This window comes from Xiphophorus maculatus, chromosome 7 (assembly GCF_002775205.1).
Source record: "Xiphophorus maculatus strain JP 163 A chromosome 7, X_maculatus-5.0-male, whole genome shotgun sequence".
NCBI classification, from domain to species: domain Eukaryota; kingdom Metazoa; phylum Chordata; class Actinopteri; order Cyprinodontiformes; family Poeciliidae; genus Xiphophorus; species Xiphophorus maculatus.
In genome coordinates this window covers 9,534,114-9,552,511 of record NC_036449.1, presented here as the reverse complement: position 1 = coordinate 9,552,511, position 18,398 = coordinate 9,534,114, and the positions used below count along the sequence as shown (strand labels likewise).

The 18,398-nt window shown below is 38.9% G+C and overlaps 2 protein-coding genes across 3 annotated transcripts; both read left to right on the top strand.

Annotated features, from left to right (window-relative positions):
- The first annotated feature begins 81 nt into the window (after positions 1-81).
- Positions 82-7,463, top strand: p2ry8 (P2Y receptor family member 8). The gene is made up of 3 exons (XM_005810810.3): positions 82-2,739; positions 4,935-5,253; positions 5,570-7,463. The coding sequence occupies exons 2-3, from the start codon at positions 4,961-4,963 to the stop codon at positions 6,264-6,266; spliced, it is 990 nt and encodes a 329-aa protein (XP_005810867.1). The 5' UTR covers positions 82-2,739; positions 4,935-4,960; the 3' UTR covers positions 6,267-7,463.
- A 1,949-nt stretch (positions 7,464-9,412) lies between these two features.
- On the top strand, positions 9,413-18,218 carry asmtl (acetylserotonin O-methyltransferase like). Of its 2 annotated transcripts, none has more exons than XM_014473207.2 (15): positions 9,413-9,468; positions 10,102-10,213; positions 10,890-11,021; positions 11,110-11,157; positions 11,255-11,319; positions 11,407-11,471; positions 11,648-11,756; positions 12,998-13,262; positions 13,339-13,542; positions 15,929-16,091; positions 16,772-16,965; positions 17,067-17,178; positions 17,265-17,405; positions 17,516-17,638; positions 17,918-18,218. In XM_014473207.2, exons 2-15 carry the CDS (start codon positions 10,121-10,123, stop codon positions 18,121-18,123), a joined length of 1,920 nt encoding a protein of 639 aa, XP_014328693.1. In that variant the 5' UTR covers positions 9,413-9,468; positions 10,102-10,120; the 3' UTR covers positions 18,124-18,218. The 2 variants fall into 2 exon arrangements, with proteins under 2 accessions (XP_014328693.1, XP_023193113.1); XM_023337345.1 differs by having other exon boundaries at positions 16,769-16,965.
- Positions 18,219-18,398: the final 180 nt, after the last annotated feature.

Here is an 18,398-nt window from a genome sequence, read left to right as displayed (position 1 = left end):
GCTGACTGATTTCTTTCTTCCTGTTTGTAGGTTGGTAATGAAATTGTATCTGTGGAACTTTCTTCCTACTATCTGGCTTTCAGGCCTGTCAACTTTTAAGGTACTCTACTCTCGCTCTTTGTGGTAAAGAAGCGTCTCAGTTAAGACATCCAGGAAAAATTTACTTTCAAGGCAATGACCTTGCCTTCTGCATGAGAACTTCTTTCCAACATCTAGTATATTTTGTGATTTGTGTTGTTTTTAGTTGTCATATATATTTCTATTAACATAAAGCTATTGTTGGTAAAACTGACAGACAACAGATCTTTTAAAAAGTAGGGTAAGAAATGTCCTTTATTATATGTGCAGGCAACCAGCAGACTATAAATTGATTATAAAATCAAATTTCAATGCCACGATTTATTTATTTATTTTTGTCAGTAATTATTTGTACATAATCAACTACAGTGCCACAAGAAAGTATCATTTTATGCTTTTCCATATTTTATTGCATTAGATTTGTCTTAAAACTGATTTGAGTGTAGTTTTTTTTTTTAAATACCTTACTATATTTAGTTTAGTTATAGTTTTCTATAAAAATGTTAAAACACATTTTCCGACAATTTTGTAAGTAAGAAAAGAAAACAAACAAATATAGTAGGTGCATAAGTATTCACTACATCGGATCACAACTGATGAGCGGCAGTAACATTTGATGAATGTTGTGGCTGAACGTGATTGCTAGTAGAACACATTTGTCCATACAAGGTCCTACAGTTGACAGAGCAGAGCAAAAACCAAGCAGTGAAGTCAAAGGAGTTTTCTGTAAGACCCCCAAAGACTGGATTCTATTAAAACACAAAAACTGGCACGCATCACCACCGTCATTTTTTAGTAATGCATCCACGGAAGCCTTGTCCAGGACCTTTCATAGATTTGGCCCCCCGACCCGATACTCTGAACCTCAGACAAAGGTAAAAAAAGCAAATCTTCCAGCAAAACAATGACACAAAGCACACAGTCAAAATACCAAGGAAGGAGCGTCGGTGGGGGGGAACTGTGAATGTTCTCGAGTCACCCAGACAGAACCCGGACTTGAATCCAGCTGAATATTTCTTGAAATACCTGAAAATGACTGCCGACCAACACGACCCATCCAACCTGACTCAGCCTGAGAGGACATATGCATTAAAAACGTGGTGGAAATACTCCCAAAACAGTGGTACCGTGCTTATGTACTTACTATATTAAAATGAATGTTTTATGAATATGCAAAATGTCTGAAAAAATGTTGTCACTATGTTGCAATGGACTATATTGAGCAGGTTAAAAAGGGGAACTAAACTCATATTGGTTTTAAAATGAAGCTGTAGTCAAATGTGGAACAGACAAGCTGTTGTGAATATTTTCCGGTGGCACTGTAACAGATGAAAATAACAGCCTTACAAGTTATGAATAAATAACATTTAAAACATTTTGGATTGATTAGTGACGTGATGTAAAATATATATATATATATATATACTGTATATATATATTATTTTATTGCTGTCAACAAAATAAACTGTCAATAAATTAATTTTAAAAGCCTTCCATTATGTGAATAGACGGTATGTGATTGATTTTGTCTTTCTGCTTTCTGTTTTTTTTTTTTTTTTTTGTGTGTTGAACTGTAAGAAAATAAATGTCTGCAGTTAAGACGCGTTTAGCTTGGATTCGGTTATTTTGGTTGTTTTTGGGTGAGGCTGTTTTAGCTCCAAAACTGCTTATTCTGCACATGAAATGAGTCACTTACAGTCAGAGCTGTCGAGGACAGACCTGCCCTTCTCACTCTGAAGGCTGGCATAGCGTGTATAGCAGGTGTGCTGCCATACACAGACCTTCCTTGTAAATCATTCTGTGTTACAACAAATTATTATTATTCTCTGTGTTAACGTTTGTCCTTTTCAGAGAGATAAACATGAACTGTGCCTGACAAACTTTCCCCGAGATAAAGCAGAACTATGAAAATCAACAGGAAACCAGTCACATCAGAGCACACGTTGCATGAACTCGTGAGCAAGCCCCAACTATCGCACTTTAAAGCAGACTTTCTCACAGAACACTTATATTTGTGTGTATAGTTTATCTGGGTGTGTACTTAGAAGCTTAGAAGGTAAATAACTTCACTGTTATAATCTACTGTATATTGTTTGCATGCGCATACTATTGCTGAACCGGTGTGAACTCACACTCTTTTTTTGTATTAGTTAAGCAGGTACTCATAACAGAAAGTGACATCATCACACATGGCATGTTGGGATTTCCCTAACAATACATATTTGTGTTTTTGTTTTTTTTGTTTTTCGTTTCCATTGTGGTTCAGCATTAGCTCTTTATAAGGATCCACTGTGTTGTACTTTTGTATGATGTGCTCGGAAAATTTACAAGATACTTAGGAGTGGAAAATATTGACATCATGGGAGAAATAATGCAAGATGAATGATGGAGTGCGAGTGTTCTACATATGAAGATCTGTTGTGTAGGAAGCCTTCGATATGACTGTGCCTCCAGCTTCGATTTCACCCGTGAATCAAACATGTGGCCGTTACTACAGTTGAGAGGATGACGGTTGTCACATGGTGCATTTCCTCTCAGTGGCACTCTATCAAGTTTAGACCCCATTTCCTCACCAGCCTTCCTCAGTCAAAGCATCTGTCCCTCCATCTACAACTGCCACACACGTGCCCACCTGCCTAATTTGCCTCGCTGCTTACAAAGGTAGGTCTTAAACTACAAATTTCAACAGTACCAAAACTTTGTGTTACTTACAATTCAGTGTTAGTGTTAATGTGTCCTCCGTGGCACCTTTTGTTTGCTTTTAATTCTTTGCTTTTATCATCCGTACATTGTGTTATTGTATCAATTTGTGATGTAATTACTTAGGGAGTCTAACTTGGACAACATGTGATATTCTTGTTTGTACTGAGTTACTCAACATGAACAACAGAGAAGTTAACTTTTTGTAATGTACTTTTTTTTTATATATAACATCTACTCAACCGGGCACAATGATGATAAGTAAACAGCCAAAGTGAGTTAGTTTGAATATTATGAGGAAATCAAAGATGTTACTGTCGTGATGTTATAGTATTGAGTCATTGCTCTTCTTTTCTTTTTTTTTTTTGCCAGATTTTGCTTTGGAGTGATATAGATCAAAGATTTCTGAATAGCTTTCAAAGAATTTTCATCAGGTTTTCACGGTTGTCTGTTTTTAACTTATTTTTCGTCTGTGTACTTAAAATACTACAAGCCTGGTTCCTCAATTGTTATGTGAAATTGACTTCCTGATACAATGTTATTCCCTCATCAAAAACAGACTCGGGAGTGTTGCTTTCACTCTTTCATGAATGTTTGAGAAATCCTTAATTCTCCCATGACAGCCATTCAGGGCGCCTAAACTCCCCCCCTCCCCCTTGGAGCTGCAGTCTCCAAGAGGAGCTTCTGCCTCACAGAGCACCTCTGCCCCGGGTGAGAGGAGGAGTCCTACAGACTAGCATCAGCAGCAATTAACAAACACCAGACAGAACTGCACATTTGCTGAGCCTATCAGATGAACTACTTCTCAGTGCAAGCGCTCTTAAGAATGTTGTTAAAAACTTGATGAAAAACATTGTTGTGATGACATGCTGAAGGCGGTGTCAAAAAGAGCAGGAGCTTCTTAAAGAGACAGACGCCCAATTTCAAGGCAATATCAAATTCCTTTTAAGTTATGTTTGAGATATACAGCACTTTTAGGACAACTTAGGGAAACGTAGTTACTTGATTGTGCTATAAAATGGCACTTTGTGGCTGGAAAATACATAAAATTGTCCCTGTAAGTATAGACGATAGGCCAGAAGTTACTGCACAAATCATTAGTTGTAGTTCAGTTTTAAAGCTCTCTTTAGTATTAGCAGCATAAACAAAATAGTGTCCATAAATGAAACTTGTATACTCTGTTTAGCCTGTTGTCTCTAATTTACAACAGACACTTTTTTCTATTAAATGGGCTAAGTTCAAATTAAGAATCTGAGCTTGTTTTACGATCTGCTTGACGGCAACAATACACTCAATTTAGATTTTGAATTATTTCAAATAAAAGGAAACAATAAATGGTCCATGTGTTACAGTGCACTAAAACTAATTGTCACTATGTTTCTCCAAATACCCGTAACACCTTATTGGCTTACTTACCCCAAGGGACAGTGTTGCGAGAAAATGCAATCTACTCAATCTAAGGCAGCGTAGACTGCAAATGGTTAAGGGAACTAAGAGGAGAGCCGGTGATGATTAATAAGAAACAAAGTTAACAAGGATGTGTCTCAGCTTTTTTGACAACCTGGAACCTCCTGTACCACCTACACCATACCCACCGCATAGGAGAGAAAGTGTTTGCGTACCATACCCATGCGGACATCCTGACTTCAAACCACTCGCTGGGACTTAAAGATATGATTTTCTCTTGTTAGTTGAAGACATGTCAGAGCCAGATTTAATTTGAAATCCACATTTTAAAACTTTGCAGTTGTACAAAAGGTGCTCAGAGTTTGCATACCTTACCACAAATCATGCATGCCCTTTTCCTGTGTGAAAACTCCACCCGTTTGCATGTGCTTTCTTCTCGCACACAAACAACCCAGGCTGATAGAACCTAAATCTCATTTTCACACCTTAGCTCCAAGAAACATATGCATTGCGTGCAACACATCAGAGAAGTTGTCTTTTTTTTTTTATTCCCCCCCGCTCTTGTGGTTTCTGGTACGTCATGTTTTCTTTCTGCCTTTTCATTCTGATTTTACGAAAGTAACAAGATGTTCGTGAAAAGATCTGCTTGTCATCGTTATATTTCTGATGTTATCTTGTAGGAAAAATGAACATAACTACCAAGGACTAAATAAATAAAAACAACTCTCATGTTGATTTCTGACACACAGGTAATAGGTGACCATTCCACCCCATCATGAAGGGGAATACCAGCAGGACGCAGCTCGATAACGCCACCCTGACACTGTTTCGGGATGTGAACACCAGCACTATCATATCTGTTATATACGTGCTTGTCACCATCATCAACTGGGTGGGAAATGGCCTATCAATGTGGCTCCTGCTGTTTCGTACCTCCCCAAAAACACCCTCCATCATATTCATGATTAATCTAACTCTCACCGACTTGGCTCTTGGCTCCGCCCTCCCCTTTCAAATCGCCTACCAGCTCCAAGGATACAACTGGAAATTGGGGTCCAATATGTGCAGGTATTAATGCTTCAAGAAGAACTTTCTATTTCTTTTCCACTGGAAAAAAAAATGGTTAGACTTTATCACTACAATAAAATTGCTGTTTTAAAAACTAATATTTGGTCAGATAAAATTAGCAGGTTAGTCATTTGACTTATCAATCTACTTCTAATGTTTAACCATCTGAACTCTGAAAGTAACTTTGTTTTATTTGAAAGCAGATTAAGTCTCTTAATTGTTGCGAAAATGTCACACCCTGCTGTGTGTGTCACACCCTGTAATCAAACACAGTCTTTTGCTTTTTTTTTTTTTTTTTTTTGCATCCCCCTTGCAGCTTCATGACCCTCGTTTTCTACACCAACATGTATTGTTCTATCCTGACGATGATGGCCATCGGCATTGACCGCTACCTGGGCATCGTGAAGCCCATGAGGTTCCGGAAGAACAAGAGGAGAAAATCTATTGCTGTCTTCAGCTGCCTTCTGATGTGGGGTTTGGTCCTGGGTGTTTTGTACCCTCTTATGACCACCGACCTGACCTTTGAGGTCCCGGAGCTCCAGATCACCACATGCTTTGACGTGCTGAAAAAAAGCATGCTGCCGTCCGTGGGTGCCTGGGCTACTTTCCTGTTCAGCATGGTGGTTTTTCTTTTCCTTTTTCCTTTCTGTGTCACAATGTTCTGCTACATTAGCGTCATACACAAGCTGTCCAGTGATTCCAAGACTGTCCAGAAAGGGAGAGCCATACGTCTGGCTGTTGTCGTTCTGCTGGTCTTCGTGCTCTGCTTTGCTCCAAACAACATCCTCTTATTGGTTCACAGTGTCCTTAGACTCTTCTATGACAAGTCTGTGTACATGGCCTACAAGCTTTCTCTCTGTTTTAGCTGTCTGAATAGCTGTTTGGATCCTTTCATTTATTACTTTGCTTCAAAGGATTTCAGGCAGAAGCTGAGAGAGATAATGAATCTGCAGAGCGTGAGTAGTGCAGACTCTATAAGGATGGAGAACAAAGAGACTTTGTACTCTGGATAAGCAGATTTAGAAGGTGAAGAAACATGTTCAGGTGCCTTTGCGATGCCGTAACTACCCTAACAATGTGAAAACTAAAGAAAGACTTGCGAAAGAAAACAAGTCACTAAAGGAAAGGAGGGGTTTTGGGATCTTGCAACATACGTTCTTGGTCCATATTGCAAAATATTCATACATCTATTTCTTCCCTTAACAATAGCTTTTAAGGTTTAAGCTGTTGGATAGGGACTAAAATGTTATTGGTCCAATCATAGTTTTGGGTGTTTTCTCCATTTTAAATGTAATCAAGTGGTTGGAAAATTGCGGAGTGCCACAAGCATGTATGTTTGTCCCACAGTCATTTAGCTTGTTCACCAATCATCAGATCTTCCATAGGTGTTGCAAATTGTAACCTGATATCTGCAGATGTTGCAATAATACACACTCATATGAATTAGTGACTGTTAGTATTGTTGCATAAAACGGGCAGTTCCTCAGCTTACACAGACAGAATGTATTTTACAAAAATCCTATGAAAAATCTATCCAAATATCGGTATATAAATTGGGCTGAACAAGTATGGATGTCAAAAAGTGTCTTAAGAAGTTATATGGTAGTACAATGAAATAAAATGTATCAAGCATAAAGGTCAGAAATTAGTTATCTGTGTCCACTAATCCTTACCCTGCTTACTGTAAACAAGCAACTTCAAACCCCGTAACATCACTTTATAGTCAAGCCTTCATAAAACAAATTCTTTTCACTGTTTTATGATTATACTTTATTATAAGCAAACTCTGTACTCAGATGGCTTGTTTTTAAATTTGTTCAAAAATACGTATAATGGAGTCATACTGTAGGTTTTTGAACAACGTTCAGACAGTGAGATCTTCAAAGTTTGCTGAGTGTAGAACCTTGTTATTGAATACATACTAACTAAAATAAGATTTTGAACTTTTTACGTTACAATAGGATTTGCTGCTGTTTAAATGAAAGAGTGATAAACGTCAACCAACAGCATGTGCTGATATTTAACATCACATTATGGCTGTTATTTTTGCAAAAATATGTAGCATCCAGAAATGTGGACTGTTGTAAAAATGTACATATTATGTTAGCCTAACATCCCAAATAAGTTTTATCTTAAGGTTGTTGTTTTTTTTTATCTGTTTATAAAAATGTCAGTGTTTTGTGGTGTATAAATGTATGAAATTGGCAATGTTGTCCTTATGTTTCATTAAAATATATTAAATGATTTCCTCTCTGTTTTCAGGATTTTTTGCATAAAGTGATTTCTCTTTTTTTTTATTATTGCTGTTAATATTATCTTCGTCATTATTAATATTACTTTTTTCGTTAGTAAACAGTAGAGTGGATGTGTACCTTAACAGTGAGACTAGAGATGTGCTGAGGAGTTAAAAATATGCAAATAGAGGTATTTGACAAGGTTTAGGTGCTCAAATATTGTGCCAGACAAGTAAAAAGAAATTGTATAACGCAGCACCAAAGTCATATTTAAATACTTTGAATGAAGGGGCCAAAGCTCATCGAAGTAGATAAACAGCTGCATGGCAGTGGTTGTCTTGAGGTTTTAATTCAATTTCCAGGCGTTATACTATCACCCAATATTCTGAATCCATTTTCATAATTTTATGTTGTTTTTAAAGTTTTTCTTTTAACATAAAATGTGAAGGACTATTTTTTTTGACTTCTCTAGTGCCCTCAATGCTATCAGTCCAGGTCTACTTGATGAGAACTGACGCTGATGCAGGTGGCTTTCCTGCTTGTGTCCCAGATTGTGGACTAGCTGACTGGCAGACCACAGTTAATGCACCTGCAGCGCTGTGTGTCAGACAGCGTTGTCAGCAACGCAGGGGCTCCGCAAGGGACTTTCTCTACCCCCTTCCTGTTCACCCTTTATAGTTTGGTCTTCAACTATTTCACTGATGCCTGTCATCTACGGAAGCTCTTAGATGACTCAACTGCGGTTGGTGGTATTAGTGAGGGTGATGATGAGGTTGAGTGGAAAGCTGCTGTGGGCAACTATGTCACATGATGTGGACTGAACCACCCGCAGATCAATGTGACAAAGACCAAGGAGCTGGTGGTGGATCTGAGGAGGAGGACTAGGATGTGGGTGATCCCTGTTTTCATCCAGGGCGTCAGTGTGGACATTGTGGAGGAGTATAAATATCTGGAACTCCATATTGATTGTAAATTGAACTGAATTAAAAACACTGATGTTCTCTACAGGAAGGGCCACGGTTGCCTCTGTTTTCTGAAGTGGCTGAGGTCCTCCAACATCTGCTTGACCTTGTGCAGGATGTTTTCTGAGTCTGTGGTTGAAGGTGCTATCCTGTTTGCTGTGGTGTTCTGGGGCAACAGGCTGAAAGTGGAGGACACCAACAGTCTGAACAGACTGATCCACAAGGCCAGCGAGCTGAACTGAAATAAGCATTTCACCCGTGGGGATCAATAAACCCTTTTGGGTAACACTTTATTTGACGGGTTGTGAATTAGACTGTCGTGACACCGTCATAAACTTGAACATGGGTAAGTCTTTGTGAATATTTATAACTGCTGTCATAAAGAGTCATTTGGTAATTCATGACACTTTTTAATACAAAGTTGACATTATTCAAAATGTCTTCGTTATGACAACTTGACAATAACCAAGAAATCATGATCTGACATAAATTTGTTATAAAAGTATTACCGATTAAACTTTAAAAATTATGTAACTTTATGTTATAAAAATAATGTCAACTTTGTATTAAAAGTGTCATGATTTATCGAATGACACTTTATGACAACGGTCATAAATATTCATGAAGACTTACTCATGTTCATGACAGGTGTTGTGTCATGTTTATGACAGTGTCATGACAGTCTTATTTACAGCCCGTCAAATAAAGTGTTACCGCATAGGGTATGACATTCAACAAATTTGATCAATTTATATGTCATATATATTACACATATATAAAATGTTATGGAGTGGAGTGTTTTCAGCCTCCGCTCGCTGCCTGGCAATATTTTCATATATTTACTCGATCAACAAAAGCCGGAGTTCCCCGCTTTCGCCGGTGAATCTGCTCCATTAGACGCCGGCTAAGGAATGGCGCGCACCCAAAGGCATTTCACGTGTAGGCTACGTCATCACGTCGCAGCCGTCATTCGGGTCATCTTAGCTAGTCGCTCTTTCCATGTTTCCTGGCTTCTGCAGGTAAGACGGGAGACCAGCGAACAGCTGTTGAATTAAATGATGCGTAATTTTTCAAATTAATTCTTGCTTGCTAAGCAGAGCGAGTCACAGAAGTGAACCTTGCTGGTTTTGTCACGGTTTCTGTTAAGTTAGCTGATATGAGCTAGTGCTGCTTGAACTGTGTGAGTGTGGGAGTTATGAACCATAAATTTACACAAATAACTTTACATAAATACATAAATGACTTTACACAGGTATAGTTAACTGATTTCAGTGGCCGCAAATGCTAGTCTGTTTATTCAGAACCTTACAAAGATGCTATAAACAACCTGTCCAAACTATGCAAATCTTACAGCAGACCACTGGTTTTATTTCACTGCTGAACATCATGTGATGAAGCTGAAGGTTTGTTGTTATGGCAACATATTCATTGATGATGTGTGTAAAATGAAATAAGTAAAAATAGGATAGAAACGTTTAAATAAAATCGCACACTAAAGGCGCAGCATCTATTGCGATATACTTCTATAGTTTAATCGATGAGCTGAAGGCAAAGGGTGAAGTCATGTTGATCGATTATTTAAACGGTGACTGTGTGTCTGATAGATCTGTGGCCTCATCTATAACACTTAACTCTTTCCTTTCACCTCTCAGGTGAAACTCTAAGGCCACCATGGTTCTAAATCCAGTCATTTCCAAGCTCTCTGGTAAACTGGTTGTATTGGCCAGTTCCTCTCCTCGAAGACTGGAGATACTCCGCAATGCGGTAAGTGCTTGTGTATGTATTTGGTTAAGTAAAGCAGCCCCCAAAACTACTATTATTAAATCAATCAATCAATCAAATTTTATTTGTATAGCACATTTCAGCTATAGGCATTCCAAAGTGCTTTACATCATTACAAACACAGAAACACAATGCAACATAGAATCAACAATCAAAACACAGCATTAAGTCAAGTTCCATCAATAAATTTGTAATTGATTACATTTCAAATACAATCCTAAACAGGTGGGTTTTTAGTCGAGATATATAAGAAGTCAGTGTTTCAGCTGTTTTACAGTTTTCTGGAAGTTTGTTCCAAATTTGTGGTGCATAGATGCTGAAAGCTGCTTCTCCTCGTTTGGTTCTGGTTCTGGGGATGCAGAGCAGATTGTATTGAAAATACAATTACAAATACCAGATTTACAAAATTTATTAAAAGTATCACAGCACATGTGTGAATTATATTGCTCTCGTGCTGTCAGTTATATAATAAAATTACGTTCTGTTCAAATGGATTGTCTTTTTAAGAGACTGTGAAAAAATTGTGCGGTTTCTACAAGTTTGCCTCAGAGATAAAGACATCCTGCTTTCATTTTTTATTTTTATTTTTTATTAATTTAGACACACACATGCTTACGCTCTAAATTGTTCAATCATATTTTTCTCTCTTGCATGGTAGGGTTTACGTTTTGAGGTGGTGCCATCTTGGTTTAAAGAAACTCTCAATAAGGGACTTTTCAAAGCCCCTCATGAGTATGCTGTTGAGACAGCCAAGCAGAAGGCCCTGGAGGTGGCCAGGAGGATGCCAGTTGTGAGTTTGGCTATTTTCTTATTATAATATGCAAAATTGCCTTTAAGCAAATGTTCTCATGTACATATTCTGACCTAACTTGCTTCAGAAACACTTGAAAACTCCTGACATGGTGATCGGAGCAGATACAATTGTGGTAAGACGAGGAAAGCGTTGCAGAATTTACCCACATGATGTTATCTTAAACTTGTTTGGATCTAGCTGCTAACATGTTTTTGGGCCATAATTCGCAGACTGTCGATGGTATGATTCTGGAAAAGCCGGTGGACAAACAGGATGCGTACAGGATGCTATCTAGGTATAGACTTTATACTGTCTTACAATTTACATTGAAAACAGAAAAAAAAAGTATGATTTTTATTTTTATTTCATTTTTATTTTTCAGTTTGAGTGGTAAAGAGCACAGTGTATTTACTGGAGTTGCCATTGTCTTGTGTCATGAAAAAGACGGTATGTTTTAACATTCTAACCGTTTGGCTTTTGGCACATTTCTTAAACTTAAAGTAAAAGAAAAAAAAAGTCTAGTTGAGGAGATTTTTTTATTTTTAACTTTGAAAATTTTTTTTTATTATTATTTCAAAGTAATGTTTAAAAGTCATTTTTAACCTTTCCTGCTCCCCTCCCAGACGATGAACTGGACTACCAGATGATAGACTTCTATGAAGAAACAAAGGTTAAGTTTGCAGATCTCTCACAAGATATGCTATGGGAGTACATCAATAGTGGTGAGCCCATGTGAGTATAGAAATTTGAACTCTGGGATTCAGTATGTCATATCTACTCACTGTGTGGTAACATCACCCAGCAGTCCATCGTTCTTTTTTTGTTTTTTTTTTAACTCACTGTGAGGTGCATGAACTCGTCCGTTTCTGGACTTTGAAATTTGTTAAGGCTGCGTTCACCTCGTTTGATTTGGCAAGGTTTTTCTATCCTCCCATCCATCAATCAGTTATCTGAAACTGGGTCACGAGGGCAACAGGACCAAGCGGGAACCCTGAACATGCCTCTCCTAAGCACCATCCAGGGGTATTCCAAGGCATCCACTGGCCAAATGGACTATATGATCCCTCCAGCGAGTTTTGGGTCTTGCCTGGGGTTTCCTCTCGATGGGACAAACCTAGAAAACCTCCAAAGGGAGACACCTTGAACTACCTTCACTGACGCTTTCCCATGTGGAGAATCATCAACTCTACTTTGAGCGCTCCGCTAATGATCTCACCCTTTTTCTCTAAAGCTGAATCCAGCAGCCCTCCAGAAGAAACTCATTTCGGCTGCTTGTTTCCACCACCTCTTTGGTCCAATTATGATCTATGCCTCATAACCGTCTGTGATGGTCGGACCGTAGATGTAAATTGAAAGCGCAGCTCTTTCTTCACCACAGCAGATCAGATCAGCGCAAGTACTGCTGCAAACAAAACATCAATCTGTCAGTCCATTTCCTGCTTCATCCAACCGTCATCTTGTTCAGAAGACACCAAGACAGAGACTGACCCTAAACATGGTTCGTGTCACTTCCAGTGTTACATGTAGATTTTTACGTGGTATTTCCTTTTTGCAAGAAAGATAAAATGAGTCAGAGTGGATGGGAGAGCATTCGTGAACATCAACTTCCAAGTCCTGCCACAGATTGTTAATCAGATTTATACCTGGACTTTGACTGGGCCACTGCAAAGGATACATTTGCTTTTGGTCTAGAGCTCAGATTATATGTTCAGGGTTGCTTTCCAGGGTTTCCTTCAGGATTGCCCTGTTTTAGCAAGTCTGGCCAGTTTTCATGTTCTTGCTGGAGGAAAGCATCCTACATAGAATGATGCTGCCACCACCATGTTTCACCTTGGAAAAAGGTCTGCACAAGGTGGTGTGCACTTTTAGTTTTAAACACACACTCTATCTAATCATATATTTCTGCTTTCAGTATATGTAATACTGTAAAGTAAAATGTTTTCTGTGTGTGTGGGTGTGTGTGTGTGTGTCAGGGACAAAGCTGGTGGCTACGGCATTCAAGCTCTCGGCGGCATGCTGGTGGAGTACGTCCATGGAGACTTCTTAAACGTTGTCGGGTTTCCCCTCAACCACTTCTGCAAACAATTAGACATTATTTACAACCACTGCTCTTTCGTCAACCCTGAGACAACTGAATCTGTCTACGACCGTCATTCCACCCCAATTCTAATTGAGCAGAAAGACACCTCCACATCCATCCCCAGACACAGCAGCCCTTCGGCCAGCCCACTTCATAAGGTTCGTCAATGCCGCTGTGCGTACAAGTGCTGTTCGTCTTTTGTTAATTTTGCTACAGAAACTGTGCTTCTTACAGGTAAAAAAGAAAGACAGAGAAAGTGAGGCAAAGGTCAATAGGTTGTCGAAACAGGATGCCGGGGAGATCAAGCTTCATAATTCTGAAACTACCATGTTGTCCGTAATGAGGAGTAGAGATGGAGCCGTCATTGACCAAACCGAGCCTAAAAAGGGAGACTTGGGGCTGATTTGTGAGCTAATGGATGGATTCAAAGCCTCAAAGGTAACAGGAGTTTCCAGCATACATTTTACCTTCTAGCTTATAGTTTTCATTGAGAGTATTTGTGCAGTAAAGACTATTGGTCACTCTTTTTGTCTTTCTTTCTTTCTTTTTTTTTTTCTGCAAATTTGTTCTAATTTTAAAGCAAAACGTTGCCGTTTTGGTGAGAACACTGAGCCAGGTGCCAAAATGTGGTTTACAAGTTGCACTTTTGCGCGTATATTTTAGTTGTGTTGCTTCCTGTTTTTTTTTTTTTTGTTTGTTTTTTTTTTAAGTTTCCTAGCAACTTCATTGTGCTTATCAAAACACGCTTATGGTGATAAAACACGACTGAGATTGATATCTCTGTGTCTCTTGATGAGTAAGTTAGATATTTCGGGTTTTTCAAAGAGGATAATGACAAAATGGGGGGGGGGGGACAAACTGTTTTTGTAAAATGTTTCAGAAATCCCCCTACAGATTTGCACATTTCTTTCTCTTTTGCTTTCTATAGAGTGCTTGCTGCAACACTGGTTCCCACAAAATGTTTTTTTTTTTTTTCATGTTGCATCAATCTCATCTCTCACTTCTTTCATCAAATGCTGCTTCATTTTTGCTCAGCCCTTTTGATCTCTTTCAGCCTGGTAGTTATGACTTGATTTATGTTGTTTCCAAAATGTGGTCCATGTCATTGGTGTAGAAGTATGTCACTCAATCAGTGCTGCACTCTTATGTCAAAGATTTACTTAACACCTCCGCAGTCACACGGACATTTTTCTTCTTCCTGGCACCCCACATTAAAAACTCTCATGCTTCAACAGATCACGCCTGTTCCTCTAGTTCTCACTTTCCGTTAGGTAGCACTTATAAAAAACTTTCTTTTTTTTTTTTTTTACACAGGGCATCACCTTTGTCAACACCACACAATGTCTTACTTGTCTTGCATTTGTAATTATACCATCTATGGCTTGGTGGGTGCTCTGGAAGCTCACAGCTGGTGAGCAAGTCACACCTTTTTTTGCTTTTATACGTTTCTGTTTTGAAGTTAATGCAAAAACAATGCATACCAGGGTTCATTTATTTATTGCATTTTACAACTCAAGCTTGTGTTTAAATAGTGCAGCGCATTGGAAAAGAGGCAGGGTACAACTTGAACTGGGGCCCATTTCAAACCTGTTTTTTTTTTTTTTACTTTGTTCTTGGAAATTCATGTAAAAGTGAACAGTGTGAAGCTTGACTCTTCACACTTGGCGTTAAAAGTGTGAACAGTCTTATCTGATTTTTCACTCCGTACGCCGAAAAAGAGCATGCGCTTCGCTGGTTTGTTTAAAGACTTCAGTAAGTGGGACGTTGTGGCTTTGATGCCCTTCATGATCATTTTTCTGTTTGACTTGACGCTCGTGGAAAATTTTGCTAATTTCAATCACCGGCTGATTAACTGACGCAACATCTTTTCCTTTTTTGTGTCATTTTTTTAAGCTGGTGTGTATTTGTATTTTGCTAGCGGTCATCATTTAATCTTTTCACCCACTGATATACAGAACTCTTTTCGGTTGTTCTAATACATTGTGTGTGTGTGTGTGTGTGTTGTTTTTTTTTTCCTTTTTCTTAAATTATAACCCTTCTCCCTGTCACAAAACATTTCTTGAATATTGTGTGGAGGTTAACAATTTCTTGCTTTGGATATAAATTTTACAGTTTTGTTTTTTTTTGCAAAGTCCTATATTATTTTTAAAAAATAATGGATTTGTATGATACCAATATCCCACTTTTTGTAGTATTCTGGTTGCTTTTTTTCTTTTTTCTCATCGTGTACAATGAAATCATTTAAACTTTAACCATGACTCTGATAAATCAGCGCTTCATTATTTAAAAGTGTTCTGCTGTAAAACACTTGCAGCTTCATTATGTATGCTAACAAGCAAGCTATGAAAGAAGAACACAAAGAATAAATAATGTTGAAATTAACAGAGCAGCACAAATATGTATGTCTTTTTTAACATTTTTTATCACCTGATATTGACTGCCTGTTATTTTCCTGAGTCGTGATCCAACATCTTTGTTTTTTCTGTGGAAACATTTTCATCAGGAGTTTCTAAAAGGGTTTAATTTGACCCAGACATCAGTGTCTGATTTATCGATGCTGTTCATAGATTGCTTTTTTTTAAACTAAGGGTCTCAATAATATTGCTGCTGCAAGAGGAGAATTGGTGGTTCTTCAGTCCGTGCCTGTTCCTGCTCTTATTTTGGTGTCATCTGTTCTTGCTTTTTGTGCATTCGTTTGCCGAGTGTCATTTTGAAAGTGCGCTACTTAATTCATCTGTAGATCTTTTCGCCTACCAGACTATCCTAAATGCTATTACATCTCGTAATCCACGCATCGTTGCTGTATCTCCCAAAAACGTCCCAGGCGCTGTTCACAGCATCGAAGTTCGGCTTGTTTGACGTTCTGCACAAGAAGCCTGGGCTGGACGCAGAGCAGATAGCCCAGGAGATCAAAGCCTCTGTGAAGGGGACAGAGACGCTGCTGGAAGCTTGTGTGTCACTGGGACTGCTGAAGACCAGAGATACAGGTTAGTCATTCCTCTGACGTTCTTTATATTGCCTAAGCAGCTTTACTAATTAGGTTTAAAATGGCTAAATTGGCTAATTTAGTTCAAAAAGTATATGCTATCTAGATTCATTTAACACAGTGATGTATCTCAAATGTTTTTTTTTTGTTTTTGTTTTCTGTTGTATTGTTATATTATCTGTGACCACTTTCACAATCAGCCTGCTCCAGTCAACATGTATTTATTCCTCACAGTTGATAAACACTCAAATATTCGGCCTCTTAGAAAATTTGAATGTCACACAAAAAGTAATCAAGTCTTTGCCATCCTTCAAACGGAGGGTAATCTATAAAAGCTGATGGTAAAGAAGCTGGCTGTTCAGAGTACCATGCCAAGGTTTACCAATGGAAAATTGAGTGGATGGAAAAAATGTGGTAGAAAAAGGCACATATAAGATGCAGAGATGACGCCTCCCTTGAGAGGATTATGAAGCGCATTCAGAAGGCACGGACTCTCAGTCGTGAATACTTGAAAGATCAACCACATGTTGCCCTATTTAGGGCTGCAACATACTAAAATAAGTTACTCTGTGTGTAATAAATCTACATATAAGTTTCATTGTTAGAATTTAGTTACGGAATTTATGTTTCAATGATATCTTTTGAGATACAGTTTTTTTGTTTGTTTGTTTGTTAAAGCAGGATGCCCAAAACCTGGATTTGAGAACACAGATGCGGCTTCATGTTTCCTGCGCTCAGATTCTCATTTCTCGCTGCACGCCTACATTCAGCACTGTAACGACACATTGTGGCCTGTTTTCGCTCACCTCGAAAGCGCGGTGCGGGAGGGAACTAGCCAGCGTGGGAAGGTCAAGTCATCTACAGAGATCTGTCAGGTGATTATCTTGCAGTTCACTATCTGATTGATGCGGTGCAGATGAAACCTTCTGCAAAAAAGCTTAACGCACTGATTTACGGCTTGCCTTTTTTTTCAAAGGAACCCAGACTGAGATTCATGCATGCCATGCACAGCTCTGCTAAAGTTGCAGCTACAGCCGTGGCAACGGCCTTTGACCTCTCCAGCTACAAAACAGCCTGCGACGTGGGGGGTAAGAAATGAAGGGATGAGGAAACGAGCTCACCGTTTTCCCAATGAGAAAAGGTTCCTCTGCTTACGACTTTCTCGGTTTTCCAGGATGCACTGGCGCCATCGCGTACGAGTTGATTAAAATCCACCCCGACCTGTCTGTAGCTGTGCTCGATTTGCCTGCCGTTGTGGAGATGAGTGCACCGTTTCAGCGGCAACACACGGACAAAAGGGTCACTTTCAAAGCTGGTTAGTTATTAACCGTGTAATTTCAGTTACTAGATGTTGTATTGTATGTGTAATAGAGTTAGAGCTCTCATCTGGACTGTAAACTCCCTGTTTCCCTGCTGTTCGGACAGGAGACTTCTTAAAGGACGAATTGCCTAAAGCAGACCTGTACGTCCTGGTGAGGATTCTCCATGATCTGACCGATGAGAAGCTGCATATTCTGCTGAGGAGAATTTCAGAAGCATGCACTCCAGGTATAAAAGCTGAAGTCATTTAAAACAAGGCAAATTGGAGCTAGTTTCTTTTTCTTTAATGTTGTGATACTGCTAAAAAACAATTAGAAGCACTAAGCTATTGTTGGAATATAAAATAAAAAAAAATCAACCCCTGCTTTGTTAGCATAACGGAGTTGCTCTCTGTGAGACCCGTGTAAGGAAACAGCCGAGCTACAGCGCCTACGTGCTTGTACAGTGATTTATTCTTTCTGTTTGTGCTCTTAACGTTGCATGTTTGCATATACTTTCTGCTGCCAGGCTGCGGCCTCCTGCTGAGCGAGATCTTTCTGGATGAAAACAGAAGCGGCCCGAGCCGAGGGCTGCTGCAGGCTCTCAGCATGAGCGAGGGGAAACAGCGAAGTGCGGCGGAGTACAGTCGGCTTTTAAAGGGCCACGGTTTCATAACGGCACAAGTGAAGCACACAAACAGCCTTCTGGATGCAATGCTGTGCACCAAAGCATAACAGACTTGCACCCTTACCTACATTTAGACCTTTGTGATGTAGGTTATGATGTGGGTTGTCATTGAACTTTGCCAATATTAAACACTTAACTCTTCTGTTTTTTTGTTAAATATGAAAACAAGTGAAAGATTTCCTTTTTTCAGGCTGAACTCTTTATGTATGGGATGTCAGATTTTGTACTATTCTGAAGATTATTGAATTAAGATTATTCTGTTATGCCAACTCTAAATATGAAGACATTTACAGTTGCATGTCCTTCCATAACACTTTCCTAT

Bases quoted from the DNA above. Each gene is read 5' to 3' on its own strand.
- p2ry8 (XM_005810810.3), top strand. From the start codon at position 4,961: ATGAAGGGGAATACCAGCAGGACGCAGCTCGATAACGCCACCCTGACA. The intron at 5,254-5,569 runs GTATTAATGCTT...TCCCCCTTGCAG, and splicing joins TTGGGGTCCAATATGTGCAG to CTTCATGACCCTCGTTTTCT.
- asmtl (XM_023337345.1), top strand. From the start codon at position 10,121: ATGGTTCTAAATCCAGTCATTTCCAAGCTCTCTGGTAAACTGGTTGTA. The intron at 11,158-11,254 runs GTAAGACGAGGA...CATAATTCGCAG, and splicing joins TCGGAGCAGATACAATTGTG to ACTGTCGATGGTATGATTCT. The intron at 11,757-12,997 runs GTGAGTATAGAA...TGTGTGTGTCAG, and splicing joins ATCAATAGTGGTGAGCCCAT to GGACAAAGCTGGTGGCTACG.